Source organism: Gamsiella multidivaricata (assembly GCF_025024155.1).
Source record: "Gamsiella multidivaricata strain RSA 2152 chromosome Unknown BC939scaffold_17, whole genome shotgun sequence".
NCBI lineage: Eukaryota > Fungi > Mortierellomycota > Mortierellomycetes > Mortierellales > Mortierellaceae > Gamsiella > Gamsiella multidivaricata.
The window spans coordinates 369,592-382,312 of NW_026251725.1; the positions used below are offsets into that span (position 1 = coordinate 369,592).

Below are 12,721 nucleotides of genomic sequence, written 5' to 3' on the forward strand. Positions count from 1 at the left end.
TATTCTCGCTCGCTCTCCGCCCATGTACACATCGACTTTCTCTAGGAAAAGATCACTCGACCAGTCCCCTTTCTCAAGGATCCATTGTAGACTGGCAGGCCCAGCTTTGGGACATCTGTGAAAAGCGAAGCTGAACCTTATCATAAATAAACAATCGAAGCGGAGTTGAACGAGACAGATGGCTCAAGAGCAGCTTTCCAAATGTGTGTGGCAATGAACACTTTTTTATTTATTTTTTGCTCTTCGTTCAGCGGCCACTACGCGTAGAGCGGCCGAGAAGGCTGGAAATTTATTTGATATGCTACAAGGGCCGCAACTTTCTCTTGACCCTTTCTCTTCAAAGTCTCGATGTCGTGTAGGTCTGAGTTGTCTGCAAAAGAATCGATCTCGTCCTCAGAGTTGTATTCGGGCCCCGATTCCTCTTGCTCATCCTCCTCCATGAGATCCTCGAGAACCGCGTCGAGCCAATCTTCTTGAGCTTGGGTCGACTCAAAGTCATAATCGAGATCGAAGTCCGCGACTGGCAAATGGGCGCCTGAATAATGTGGATGGAAGCCAACTGTGCAGTCGTAGCTGTTGCTGTTGTTATTATGGATGTGTTGCAGATACGGGGTCGAGAGCTCGAGATGAGCCATGTCTGGGTCGGAGCCGTCTTCTTCAGCCATAACCACGTCCTGATCTGGAAGGTCTATCCGGTCGCGCTCATCGTCAAACGAAAAGGGGCACCAGTGCAGGAGATCGGAGCAGTGGGCAGCGAGGGATTGGAGGGGAAAAGGATGGAAGTCGGGATGGGGATGGAAATCTGAAGGATAGAGAAATGGCGAGGAGTGCAGCTGGTGGTGGTGGTGGTGTGACAAAGACAATGACTGCGGTACCTGTGCTGAGGAAGGGGGCGAAGTTGGTGGCAAAGGCGGGGATGGTGGCAAAGGGGGCAACGACAGCAGGTGTGGCAAATCTTCTGACGGAGAAGAAGAGGGCAAGGATGATGAATTGGAGGGAGAGGGATCCGATTCATGGATGTTGCTATGGCTGCTGCTATCGCTGCTGCTGGAGTTGAAGTTGGAGTTGCTTTGGTGGGCGAGAAGGATGTGGCGGATGAGGTTGGAGTGGAGGAGCTGTTGGCGCAGGTCGAGGTGGGGGCAGGTCTCGAGCTTGTTGCAGGCGAAGGAGAAGAGGAAGTCGGCGACGTCTGAGGACATGACTGTGAGTGTGGATGCGGCGGAAGTGAATGTGATTCTACCAATGGGATAAGCGATATGCGGTTCACTGAAGGGGATGTAGAAGAGGATGGAGGCGAAAGTGAGGGTGATGGGGGATGTGAAAGCGAGAGTGAGGGTGAATGAGCAGTGTGAAACAGAGATTGAATGTGGCGGAATGGAAGGAAGGGAGAGAAAGAAAGAAGGAGGAGAAGAAGGCAATAAAGAAAAAACAGGGAGAGGGAGAAGAGAGGGAGAAGAGAGAGCGAGGGAGGGGGGAGGGGGATAAGAAAGAGGGAGGCTGTTTGTTTCTTTGTTTCCCTTTTGTCTATATAGTCTATATGTGTGGTGATATGGCGATATGGTGAGTATGTGTATGCGTGCTTGTGTGTGTATGTGAGAGATAGGGAAGAGAGGAAAGAGAGAGGCTGCAGTCAGGCGAATGAGGCCACGTAGGACGACTTCTTTTCCTTCTGCTCATTGGCTTGTGTGTATCCATTACTCGACTGAGTCAGATTCGTGAGAGAGCGGGAGAGTAAAGAGCGTTGCAAGGTCGCATACAGCGTACAGCATGGCATCATGCCACAGTCTAGTACCGCAGTAACCCACACCCGACCTGCCCGTGGCCGCAAACCTGATGGCCGCATCCTATCCAAACAATCGTCCAGGGGAATCCAGATGCTTGCTGCGTCGCATAGCAGCAACTGTCTGTGTATCTATCGAATGGTCAGACCACCCAATGCAATACTGCCTCTTCAGCTTTTCTTGTGATTCTGTGCAACCATCCCAGCACGACATGTGCACACCATTCCGGCCCATTTTCACTCCTCCCTTAGCCATCCTATCCTTCGCTGCTCTGCTCCCGCCTCCCAACCCCAACGGCTACTCTCACCCTCAATCTCGTCCACTCTCTCTCACTCTCTCTTACTCTTCACCTAGTCTTTTCTTTCTTTTCCTGTTCCTTCCGATTTGTTTGATTTTAGGGTTTTATTTCGCAATTTACGAACATCCGCGCGTGATCTTCAGCAATCAAGGTTGTCCTCTCTGTACATCGTGATAACATCTGCATGCAATACATTTTACCCTTGCATCATATATCGCACACACTGTCTGCAAAATACTCCCTTGATTTATTCATTCCCTCAAGTCCTCCTGTTCACTCAATCGATGCAATCTTCCACGCCAATTGCTTACCCGCCATGAACGGAACAACTTCGCCCTGCTCTCCATCCACACCCGCATCGCCAAAACGATAGCTCATCGGCGTCGCCCACGACTCACGTACAAGCTTGACCTGCCCAACCCACTTTTCGTCCTTGACCTCATAAAATTTGCGTCCAAAGTCGCATGCAAAATCCTTCAGTCGGTCCAGCCCACCAATGGACTCCAAGATCGTCGCCAAGTATGGCAGAACCAAGGGTGTCGTGAACACTCCCGCGCATGCCTCAGGTCCTTCCTTCTTATGGGATGGATGTGGTGCCGAGTCCGTTCCGAGGAAGAAGCGAGGATGTCCTGCGTTATCAATAATGGTCATAATGAAAAAGAAACACGCGTGTTAGACTATGACATGGATTAAGATCAGACCGTAAAAGATAAAAATATAGTAGCGTATGACACCCCCAAAAATAATAATAAAAAAAGTGCACATGTGAGTGTGTAAAATACAGAAAAACAGTATGCAAAAGTGTACAAGTGTACAAAGGATTCGAGCGAGAGCACTGTGTACAAGGTTGAATGTGAAGGAACAGTCCTGGGCGCAGCGCTTTTCTGTACTGTAATATGCTGTCTTGCACTTTCTGGCGTCTGCCATGCGTACCTTCTTTGATCACATTGCGGAGGGCAGCCCGGTCACTTGGGAACTTGGCAACGGGCTTACAAAAGTTGTGGCACTTGCCAGCCCAGTCATCAACAATCAGCTGCAGGTGATGCACCGTAATCGTGCAGCCAACGGTCTCGCCCAGGGACTTAACCATGTTCACCGCCGCCTCTGTCGTGGCGTGCTCCAGAATGATCTTCAGCTTTGGGAACGCCAAGTGGATGTCCTTCAGATGGCTCAAGAACTTTTCCTCTGCATTCATCACACACACGTTCTAAACGCCGTATTGAAGAAGAGATGCTGTCTGTAAATAAAAATGTAATAATTTAATGCTCTCTCTGTTCATACATATACGACGAGTACGAATGCAAACAACGGCATCTCCTACCTTATCAGCATCGCTGGGGATCTCACCGTGAAGATTAAGGACCATGCCTTCTTCCTCCATAGCCTTGAACACGGGGTAGTAAATGTCGTAGCTCTCAATACCCGATTCACTGTTGGTTGTAACTCCGCGGGGATACGACTTGACGCCTAATATAAAAATATGTACAATTGAGTGTACAAAAGTGAGTCCAATTGATGCGTACCTGCCAAAGTGTAGTCGATATGGACACGTATGTTGTCCCGGGTCCACTCAATTGATCCAGATCCATCAAAACGTAGTCCTTCGTTTGTATCGCCACCGACAGGACATTAAACGCATTCCACCGAAAACGCCAAGATGCATACCGCGAACACCAGCCTTGGCAGCTTTTTTGATCTCCTCGGGAGTCAATGCGGGGTTGAGGTAAAGAGACATGAGGAAGGTGACCTTGGGCGCCAGCTGCTCGAGCTCGGCCTTATATGCAAGAGCCATCTCAGTCGTCGAGATCGTAGGCTGGAGATTGGGCTACCCTCGAGGAAACGAGTGTACACAAAGAGCAAACATAGACCACAGCCACAAAACGAGAACAATCGGACCGAGCAAACATTGAAAGCAAGCAAAAGCGAGTGGTTAGAACTAGCTCGCGCGATGTTTTACACCAGTATCTGACAAGCAATATGGCGCCATACCATGACGTAGCAAATCGAGACCCCTCCTTCCGCAACGGCGGGTGTCACCATGTTCATCAGCGAACCCTGGCGCAGATGGATGTGCATGTCTGCAGCTGTTGGGATGGTGATGGTGTCCATGTCGGCTATGAGAATGTAGCAAGAGAGGTTGGGTGTCAAAGAGAAGTGAATGGGCACAGCGATCGATCAGCTTCAGCTTGATCGTGTTTTTTTTTTCTTGCTCCGAAAGTGCGGGGTAAAGAGAATCTCGGGTAAAAATGAGTCACCTGATGGAACATCCCCAATAACGCAAAAGTGAGCAGTTTTGAATCTTTCAGGCCCCACAGGCAAACATGGATCCTGGAGCTAAACCCCAACTGCGCTGCATCATATAGTGCAGTCAGCTCTTCAGAAGAGTGCGTTCCACTGACCCCGATATATTGAGCACATCAAGTACCACTTGTATTTTGTAGCAACCAATTTCTCTAGAAACTCGTCAACAGTCTATTTCCTAGGAAGAATCGTCCGTGAGCGATATGTGCCTACCATTATAGTCATGCGCGTCATTTTAGATACTGCTGCTACGCATAGACGCGGATTAAGTGCTAGGCAATCGAAAATGCAAGGCCTATGTATGCACCTTCCGGTTTCTACTGAAAGCGATCGTCAACCGATACGGGACCCTGTCGGTCAGAACTCCTTTCCTGAGTTCTTACACGCCCTAAGGCTGGTTTCCTCTCGTTCTTTTGGCAGCAAGTCAACTATAGTCTCTGTGAGGTCGATCTATGGCTTGGCTAGACTAGGGTACCACGACTTTGATGAAAATCATCACGTAGAGTATACAACAAGTTGGCAACGCGGATCCCATACGTGTAGCGGGATCCTTTCCAGACGAACAGGAATATGGCGAGAATAGTGCGGGAGACCAGCCCATATAAACTCACCAGGACCTTTCAATTTACACACAGTGTTCTAAAGAGCCACAGCATGACACCCATAATGTAAAGCGTGTCCTTTATGTTGGAGCGCATTGCCAGCTATTGACTTTCGATAACCATAACATTTGATCCGCAGTTCCTGTTAACCGCACTATCGCTTACTGTTTTCATTCGATACTTGCAAACAATGCGAACTCACGAATAACCTCAAAATCATCACACACTGTATGCGTCGTATAGATGCTGTACTGATACAAAATTTACCAGGTTACTATTTCTTTAGTAGAAAACGTATGATACATGACATGTGCGCAAGCACACACACATGAGTTTTTCTATTGCTCTCTGCGCTGCCTATATGCCTTAAACAGCAAGAAAAAAATAAAATAAAATAAAGCCAACAGTGCGCCTGGTAGACGAAGGCTAGCAGTGGTCTAGCGGCGCGACCACATGCCAGAAAAGCGGTTCATCACCCCTACACGCGGCCGGCCTCCTGCTGCGTACTTGTTGGACTGGTGGAAAGCGGTAGCCTCAGTGTTCCAGTCGCCGTTCCCGCCGTCGATCGACTGCAAGGAGTCTGCAAATCCATCCTTCCCATGAACACCTCCCTCTTGACCATCCTTCGCAGGCCCATATGACCAAAAGCGAGAAAATCGTCCCGAGATGGTAGCACTGCCCGAGAACGAGGCACGATGTTTGCTAGTGTTGTTGTGCCCCTGCAACGACGTCTCATGAATTGACGAGGCTGAAGCAGAGGAAGTCATCCCAGATGGGTGGGAGAAGAACGACTTTTCGTCCTGGTCGTTGCCGCTAAATCCAAAGGACTCTTGTATGCTACGTCGCCGGGGAGTACTGCTGTATCCATTCTCCTCTACTTCTTCCTCTTGAGGCGCCATGCGTCCGCGAGAGAATGCAAACGATCGGAGGTCGAAGGATTGGCGCGCATTGGGTTCTGATGCTGATGATGCTCTCCGTGTGGCACCTCTGCCTAGAGAACGTAAAGACTGCGACACAGATCGCCCCATGGGGCTGCTTTCGACGCGAGACTTTTCCGCTGAATCGGCGCTGACTTGAATTTCTAGTAGAGATTTGCTGTCATTGCTCTCCGGCATCATGGGGTTGACAAACGTGGAGCAAGATGGCGGGTCCGATACGGCGGTCTCTGATGTAGACGCATCCGAATCGCGTCCAATATCGTTGTCGGTAGAATTCGTAGCCGTGATCAAATCCAGCGAAGCGCGACGGTACAACGATGGGGTAGCCGATGGCGGTGAAGGATATCCAGTAGTGGCTATGTCAACGGATCGCCTCCTGCTGGTATTGAAAGCTGGCTCCAAGGTGTTCATAAGACTTGGCCATGGAGATTGAATAAAGGACGATTGCTGCTGCTTATCTTTGTCCTTGCTATCTTGTCCCATTGCGGAGGAACGATGGTTCGCAGTTAGAAGCTGCACAGACGGTGGGCTAGTAGACATCCTCTGCGTTGTATGTAGAAGTGTTGAATCAGTCAACTCTGCATTGGAGTTGGGAGAGCCTCTGGAGAGCGGTGCTCGTCCCAGGTCGCATGATTGTCTGGGTACTGTGAGCGTGGCAGGTGAGGAAGGAGATTCCATAATGGAGGGCAGACTGACGCGACGCTGGCTCAGAATACGGGAAGAGCTAATGGAAGGTGTTCCGGAGAGGGGTTGGGGCGAAGTGAGAAGTGCAAAGGACGTAGTCTCGGAGTCTAACTGTTCAGTGCATGCCCTTGTTGGTGCCATGATGGCGGATACCCTGCGACTAAAGTCCCCGCTGCTCCTGGGACTCGTGAATGGGTCTCTGTCTCTACTGTCCCTGAGGTTAAGTTCTGGAGTGATAATCTGGAGACCTCGTTGCATGCAAGCGTGTTGGTGCAGCAAGCTGGCGACCTCGGGATGGTTCCGTGCAACTGCAACAGTGTACGGTGTTGTTCCATACTATAAGCGAAAAACAAAAAGCAGACGCTTGTCTAACCTGGTTAATTCGTCTGTGACACCGACGCAGCAATTGTGCAAGGTCCATGGTACTTGCTTTGTCAGCCAGATCAGCTGTGGCACCATGTCGCAGTAATATCTCGACGATCGTCAGACAACCATTTGCGGCTGCAAAGTGCAGAGGTGTCGACCCTGTGGTTCCCACTGTTTGACTAGACATGGAAAAATGAGGTGAGTCAGGGCTGACCGGTGTTTATGAGCGGGATATTCGGAGAGGGATTAAAGCGGATGGATTGATGATCGAGCGGGGAGCAGCCGTGGCAGGGTTAAAGCCCTTGTCTTGCCGTCACATATGTTGGCATATACGAAGTGCATGCCATGCGCATGAGAACGCGGAAGAGATAAAAATATCCTGCGGTACTCTGCATGATGCTGCTACTCATCAACAACGGGGACACCAAGAAAGGACTTGTCTTCCTTACGAAATGCATGACAGCCTCCGATATTTGTATACACTTCAGCGTCGTCATCATAAATGTTGATCCGAATAAAACAAGACCGACCAAATCGGGCGCATGGGCCAGGTCGCGCGGAGAAAAAGAGTTGTGGAGAGAGAAATAAGCAGAGCAAATCAACAGCACGGCTGCAAACTTACGCGCCGACTCGTTCGCCACTATACTTGCGCGGATACCGCCGGGCATTGACATCTGCACCGCGCTCGATCAGGAAGAGAACCACGGCGACATTGGCATTACTGCAGCAGGCAGCGTGGATAGGCAGGACTCCGTTTACGGCCGAGTCGATTGGCTGTCCATTATCCAATGCAAACTTGACAAGTCCTGCAGATGCACGCCCACATGAAGGTCACGACCCGCAACATAAAAGAAAGATCAGCTGGGAATGTTAGTAATCGCGCAGAACATACCGTCCGTATGCGTGCCAAGGAAGATTGACAAAGGGGTGGAGTAGGGGAAGCGTGATGACGGGGGCGACGGCTGCGGAAGCCCATATTCTGCATGCATGCATGCATGGGTGGGAAAAGGGATGTTTCGACAAGTCGCGACGAGAGCCTGTCAAGGAAAAAAGGGCCCAGCGATGTGTCTGATGGAGTGGATTGGCACGGCTATTCTATTCGTATCCAGAGGAAAGAGGAGGTCCGATTACGGGACTATTGGTTTAGGAGACTGGACTCTCACCTCTCAGTCTTCCCGTGATCGCGTCGACATGCAATACATGTTTGCTCGAAGATCAAACAGTACACATGTGCTTGCTCGTGCCAAAAAGCCCATGCTTGAGCGAAGGGGTGAAGAACCGAGAGGGAAAGGGATTGGAGAGAGGCATAAAGGTCTATGCAATTGCTGGACGCATCGTATTGAAGGCCATGTCAACTAAGCAACGCATAGCAGCATAACCCAAAAAAAAGGACTGCACGGACAACTTTCAGGAACAAAGGGTTCCTTGTTCTGTTTTGATGTGGTGCAGGAACGGAAAGAAACGACGTAAGGGATCGGCATCCTTACCAAGGTTCCCTGAAGCTGCTCCCGAGTGCAGACCCAGATTATAGGGCTTTTTGCTGCTAGAGTGCGAGGTACTGGTGGTAGTGGTAGTGGCAGTAGTAGGTCTTGTTTTAGTGGTAGGTGTCAATGCAGTAGCAGGAGATGTGGTGAGAGTGTTTGAGGAGATTGTGGGTTGGTGCGAGTGCAAATAAGAGAAGGTGGGTGAAGCTGAAGTCGAGAGCGGACGTGAATCCTTTGCTGAGAATGCGGGACTGGTGTGCGACGGAGACGAGGAGAGGGAAGAGGTGCCTGGTCGCAGCTGAAGCATGGCTCGCAATGCAGTCATTGTCGGCTATATTGTAGTTGTGAGGGTCAAGGGTGGCGATTTTAAGAAGGAAGAGGCAAAGTGTGAAGGACACCGAGGGGGGGAGGTCGAAATATGGGGTAGAGTGAATAAAGGATCAAAGAGGCAAGTGAAAGCTAGGAAGGTGAAGGATGTAGGTGTAAAAGGTACGGCAAGCGAGTGAGTGAATAAGTGTGTGCGTGTGAATGTGGTGAAATGTCTATTTCCGAATCCCAAAGTCGCCCTTTTGATTGTCTTTTTCACGCGCGGCGCAGACATGGAGGGGGAAATACAGAACCGATAGATACCACAGCCCAGCCCTATCTGTTCTTGTAATGGCCAAAACCTAGCCAAGGAAACACAGCCCGATGCCAAGTGATGTAGAAGAGTTATAACAATGTAGATCCAAGAGGGCTGTTCTTTCCCCATCCTTCGTCGTGGTGGTCCACAGATGTACGTGCGCGTCCTCCCTCCCGCCTACACGTGGACATATACGTCCTGAACTGAAGCTACGGATACCGCTCCTCTGGCTCCTCTGGCTCCTCTGGTCCCTCTCGGAGCACACTCGCGCCAAAAATATCACTCACCCACTCCGTCTCTCCACATGTCGCCGGATCGAGTGCAGCGTAAGCGCGTTCCTGTCAATTGAGAGCACTCCGAAGTCATTATTTCATTTGTCTCCCATAAGCATCGTACTCGTACCTGAAAAAGTCTGTGCTCTGCTGCCTGCTGGTGGTGGTCTCTCTTCCATCTCTTTGCCTCCTCCTCATTTCCCCTCATCCTCGAATCACTCCTTGATCATTTCTCTCCCTGATGGCGCTCGCTGCTGGTGTCTCTGTTGCTGCCGCAGCCTCTGCTGCGCTTGCTGTCCTCGGCGCAAGGAAGGTCTACAAGTCCCTGACAGCTGAACGTGGCTGCACCCTGCCTAGCCTCAGGGCTGTCACATCTCACTCAGCCATTGCTTACCCCGAAGACTACTATCCTGGTACTGAAATTATAGAACAAAGGCGCCGGTACCTTGCTTTCAATGGATTCTTTTATTCTTTTACATGTCTTATTGACCAACATATAACGTTTAATAGGCGGGAGCTATGCTGACCTGTCGTTCGGAGAGACTCACTACTTTTTGTTTGGACCTGAGGATGGCAAAAAGGTATGGCATTAATACAGCGCCAGAGTGTCGTTCACGGCTGTCACAAGCAAGTGGCTGCAAGCTCACTGACGTATCCTCCTATCTGCACAGGTTGTGTTTGTTCATGGCCTCTCGACACCAGCCTCGGTCTATGATAAGGTCGCTCGCCACATGGCCAACAATGGCTGCCGGGTTCTCCTCTACGGTAGGCGATCGATCATGATACCTCTGTGTCTGCAATTGCTTAATACCGTTAGAGTAACGAGCCGCTTACTTCGCGTCTTCTGTAGATCTCTACTCTCGTGGCTATACTGTCGGACCCGCTGTGGCCCATGACCCTTTGCTCTATGTGACCCAGCTGCACGATTTGCTTAAGCATGTCGGGTGGAAAAGATGCAACTTTGTCGGTTTATCATTGGTATAGTCATGGTCGTCTCTTTCCTTCCCTCCCTCCTTTTTTGACAGCAAAAACAATAACAGAGATTTTAACCATGATTACTGTGGATAGGGCGGAGGCATTGTAGCCTGCTACGCTCATCGGTTCCCAGAAGCTGTCGAGTCCCTGACGTTTATCGCCCCAGGAGGCCTCTTGTCTGTAAGTATGCTGGCTATTCCTCTGAAAAGGTCCTGCTCGGGTACCACTGCAATAACTGACGGCTTGAGCACGTCTTTCACTTATAACAACATTGTAGCCCTCTGACATCCCCTGGGTCGGCAAAATTTTCTTGTTGCCCTACAGCGAGGAAATCTTCTCGCACAAGTCCATCAAGGGCTACTTCTCTACAAAGAATATCGAGTCGATGCGAAACGAGTTCAAGAGCGAGCCCAAAGTGCCGGAATGCATCGATGAAGCCTGCAAAATCTTGGCTCTGCAATTTCAGCATCATGCAGGATATGCACGTGGACTCATGTCGACCCTGAGACGGTTCCCGTTGACAGAGTTGAGACCAGAGTACGCAGCGTCTCAACAACAAGCGTACCCTGTGCAGGTCATCTGGGTGAGTATCTGAAGCTGACTCAACGTCCTTGTATTATATCCTCAACACCAAAGAAGCAAGGAATTTATTCAAGGCGGTTGATTCTTCTGTGCGTATCTAGGGTACGAAGGACGCGGTTGTGCCGGGCACGACCATCGACACACTTCAGCAGCTCGTTCCCCGCGTCAAGGTGACGCGCGTCGAGGGTGCGACCCACAGCATTGTGATGACCCATCCGAACGCCATTATTGAGCAGCTGGAGCCTATTGTGCGTTGAATTTAGTTGTTGTATGTAACCCAACCAAAGAGAACAATAGACGATTTATCTTTAGTGTTCTGTGACACAAGCAAGCTGCTGAAGATATGCAAATGGTATCAGTGAATGTGATGGTCTTCTCATCCCCCTGAAGCGTTTGATCCCAAGCATTGCCACTCCCACGCTCAGGTGCATCACCCTCGCCCACTTTTTTTTTTCTTTTTGTTTCTTTACACTTCCGCTAGCTTATTCTTCCTCGCCTCCCTCACCATATCTAACACCACTCAATTGAGATGACAAGCGAGATCTCTTCATCTCAGTGGCCCGTCTATCCACAGTCCGCGCGAGTGTTTTCGTCCATACCCGCACGGCGAGAAGATGCTGGACCATTTGCAGCTCTCAGTGCTCACCTCTCGCGCTTGCAACAAGCCCGTCTTTCGTCCCCATCCAGAAACCAAGCGATCGAGAATCTCCGCAAGACCCTAGAGCGAGAACTGCGCGATGCCTTCTTCATAAGCTCTTTACGTGTCGACCTCTTCGGGTCCTTCTTAACTGGCCTGAGTTCCGAGACGAGTGACGCGGACTTCACCCTCATGGTCAACAGAAGCGTCTCTCAACCTGTGCCGTCTATTGAAGCCTTAGGCTCACGTTTACGACTCCGCGGATACCAACAAGTCATTACCATTCCAAAAGCCTTTGTGCCGATTGTCACCTTCTATGACCCGTCCTCAGGGACTCATTGCGATATCAGCATCAACCAACCGCTAGGAGTCCATAACTCCCGGCTCATCAAAACCTACAGTGATATCGATGACCGGTTTAAAACCCTGGCTGTCGCGGTGCGACAGTTGGCCAAAAACAAAGGGATCTTGGACGGCAAGCAAGGGTTCTTATCCTCGTACGCGCTCGTCTTAATGGTCATCACTTTCTTGCAGGACGTGACCGAACCTCCCATTCTCCCAGCGCTGCAACCAAAGGCCGTTTCTGATACAGTGTATGACCCGTTTATAGGGCTGTCTCTCGAGTCTGTCATGCCCACGCTGCTTCAGGGGCAAACTCGAAAGATTGTGGATGGACATGATTGCACGTTTGACGACAACGTGGCCAACTACTTGAACTTTGGCAAGGACAATAAGAAGTCCACAGGCGAACTTCTCGTCGACTTTTGTCGCTACTTTGGTCACCAGTTTCTTTACTCAGAGCAAGAGGTCAACCCTCGCATGGGAAAAATCCGGGCGCGACCGGCCATCGACAGACACTTCACCAGAGCCGGGTTATTTAGGCAGCCTGGCGAGCATTTTGTCTGCATCATGGATCCTTTTATCGTCAGCCGCAACGTTGCCCGCAACTGTCGAGGCTTAAAAGCTGGCATTGTCCAGGCCACTTTCAAGGAGGCGCACACGGCCCTTCAGGCCGGCAATATCCTCAGTGTCCTCGGTCAGTAATGATCGAGCCAGCATATTGTAGCCATCATCGCCAAGAACAAACAAACAAAGAGATTAGGGATACGGTTGTAATGTATTGATGTGCATCCGTTGTTGTGCTTTCTCTCTCTGTGTGTATGCTTGTTATGAGGGCAA

The 12,721-nt window shown here is 50.3% G+C and overlaps 6 protein-coding genes across 6 annotated transcripts; 2 read left to right on the forward strand and 4 right to left on the reverse strand.

The window, feature by feature from the left end:
- Nucleotides 1–216: 216 nt before the first annotated feature.
- BC939DRAFT_444891 (uncharacterized protein) lies at nt 217–1,673 on the reverse strand. The gene has a single exon (XM_051554747.1). It carries the CDS (start codon nt 1,197–1,199, stop codon nt 258–260), a length of 942 nt encoding a protein of 313 aa, XP_051414500.1. The 5' UTR covers nt 1,200–1,673; the 3' UTR covers nt 217–257.
- Nucleotides 1,674–1,863: 190 nt separating this feature from the next.
- On the reverse strand, nt 1,864–4,266 carry BC939DRAFT_408846 (dihydroorotase, homodimeric type). Its single transcript, XM_051552893.1, has 5 exons — nt 4,069–4,266; nt 3,745–3,904; nt 3,401–3,546; nt 3,013–3,286; nt 1,864–2,708 (listed from the first exon to the last, which is right to left on the reverse strand). The coding sequence occupies exons 1-5, from the start codon at nt 4,186–4,188 to the stop codon at nt 2,353–2,355; spliced, it is 1,056 nt and encodes a 351-aa protein (XP_051414501.1). The 5' UTR covers nt 4,189–4,266; the 3' UTR covers nt 1,864–2,352.
- A 1,100-nt stretch (nt 4,267–5,366) lies between these two features.
- On the reverse strand, nt 5,367–7,460 carry BC939DRAFT_86402 (uncharacterized protein). Its single transcript, XM_051561957.1, has 3 exons — nt 7,420–7,460; nt 6,978–7,149; nt 5,367–6,389 (listed from the first exon to the last, which is right to left on the reverse strand). Exons 2-3 carry the CDS (start codon nt 7,061–7,063, stop codon nt 5,420–5,422), a joined length of 1,056 nt encoding a protein of 351 aa, XP_051414502.1. The 5' UTR covers nt 7,064–7,149; nt 7,420–7,460; the 3' UTR covers nt 5,367–5,419.
- BC939DRAFT_86401 (uncharacterized protein) lies at nt 7,461–9,000 on the reverse strand. The gene is made up of 2 exons (XM_051561956.1): nt 8,458–9,000; nt 7,461–7,776 (listed from the first exon to the last, which is right to left on the reverse strand). The coding sequence occupies exons 1-2, from the start codon at nt 8,777–8,779 to the stop codon at nt 7,589–7,591; spliced, it is 510 nt and encodes a 169-aa protein (XP_051414503.1). The 5' UTR covers nt 8,780–9,000; the 3' UTR covers nt 7,461–7,588.
- A 589-nt stretch (nt 9,001–9,589) lies between these two features.
- On the forward strand, nt 9,590–11,162 carry BC939DRAFT_475248 (Alpha/Beta hydrolase protein; the record flags this gene model as incomplete). Its single annotated transcript, XM_051558482.1, has 7 exons — nt 9,590–9,761; nt 9,859–9,929; nt 10,020–10,113; nt 10,199–10,326; nt 10,417–10,503; nt 10,601–10,906; nt 11,007–11,162. The coding sequence occupies 7 exons, from the start codon at nt 9,590–9,592 to the stop codon at nt 11,160–11,162; spliced, it is 1,014 nt and encodes a 337-aa protein (XP_051414504.1).
- A 572-nt stretch (nt 11,163–11,734) lies between these two features.
- Nucleotides 11,735–12,586, forward strand: BC939DRAFT_394810 (uncharacterized protein; the record flags this gene model as incomplete). Its single annotated transcript, XM_051552182.1, has 2 exons — nt 11,735–12,133; nt 12,191–12,586. The coding sequence occupies 2 exons, from the start codon at nt 11,735–11,737 to the stop codon at nt 12,584–12,586; spliced, it is 795 nt and encodes a 264-aa protein (XP_051414505.1).
- Nucleotides 12,587–12,721: the final 135 nt, after the last annotated feature.

Coding starts and splice junctions, on each gene's coding strand:
- BC939DRAFT_86402 (XM_051561957.1), bottom strand. CDS start 7,063: ATGGTGCCACAGCTGATCTGGCTGACAAAGCAAGTACCATGGACCTTG. Junction 6,390..6,977: donor GTCACAGACGAATTAACCAG/GTTAGACAAGCG, acceptor GGGACAAGATAG/CAAGGACAAAGATAAGCAGC.
- BC939DRAFT_444891 (XM_051554747.1), bottom strand. CDS start 1,199: ATGTCCTCAGACGTCGCCGACTTCCTCTTCTCCTTCGCCTGCAACAAG.
- BC939DRAFT_86401 (XM_051561956.1), bottom strand. CDS start 8,779: ATGACTGCATTGCGAGCCATGCTTCAGCTGCGACCAGGCACCTCTTCC. Junction 7,777..8,457: donor AGCAGCTTCAGGGAACCTTG/GTAAGGATGCCG, acceptor GTGCATCTGCAG/GACTTGTCAAGTTTGCATTG.
- BC939DRAFT_408846 (XM_051552893.1), bottom strand. CDS start 4,188: ATGGACACCATCACCATCCCAACAGCTGCAGACATGCACATCCATCTG. Junction 3,905..4,068: donor TCTCGATTTGCTACGTCATG/GTATGGCGCCAT, acceptor CCTCGAGGGTAG/CCCAATCTCCAGCCTACGAT. Junction 3,287..3,400: donor TCCCCAGCGATGCTGATAAG/GTAGGAGATGCC, acceptor TACGGCGTTTAG/AACGTGTGTGTGATGAATGC.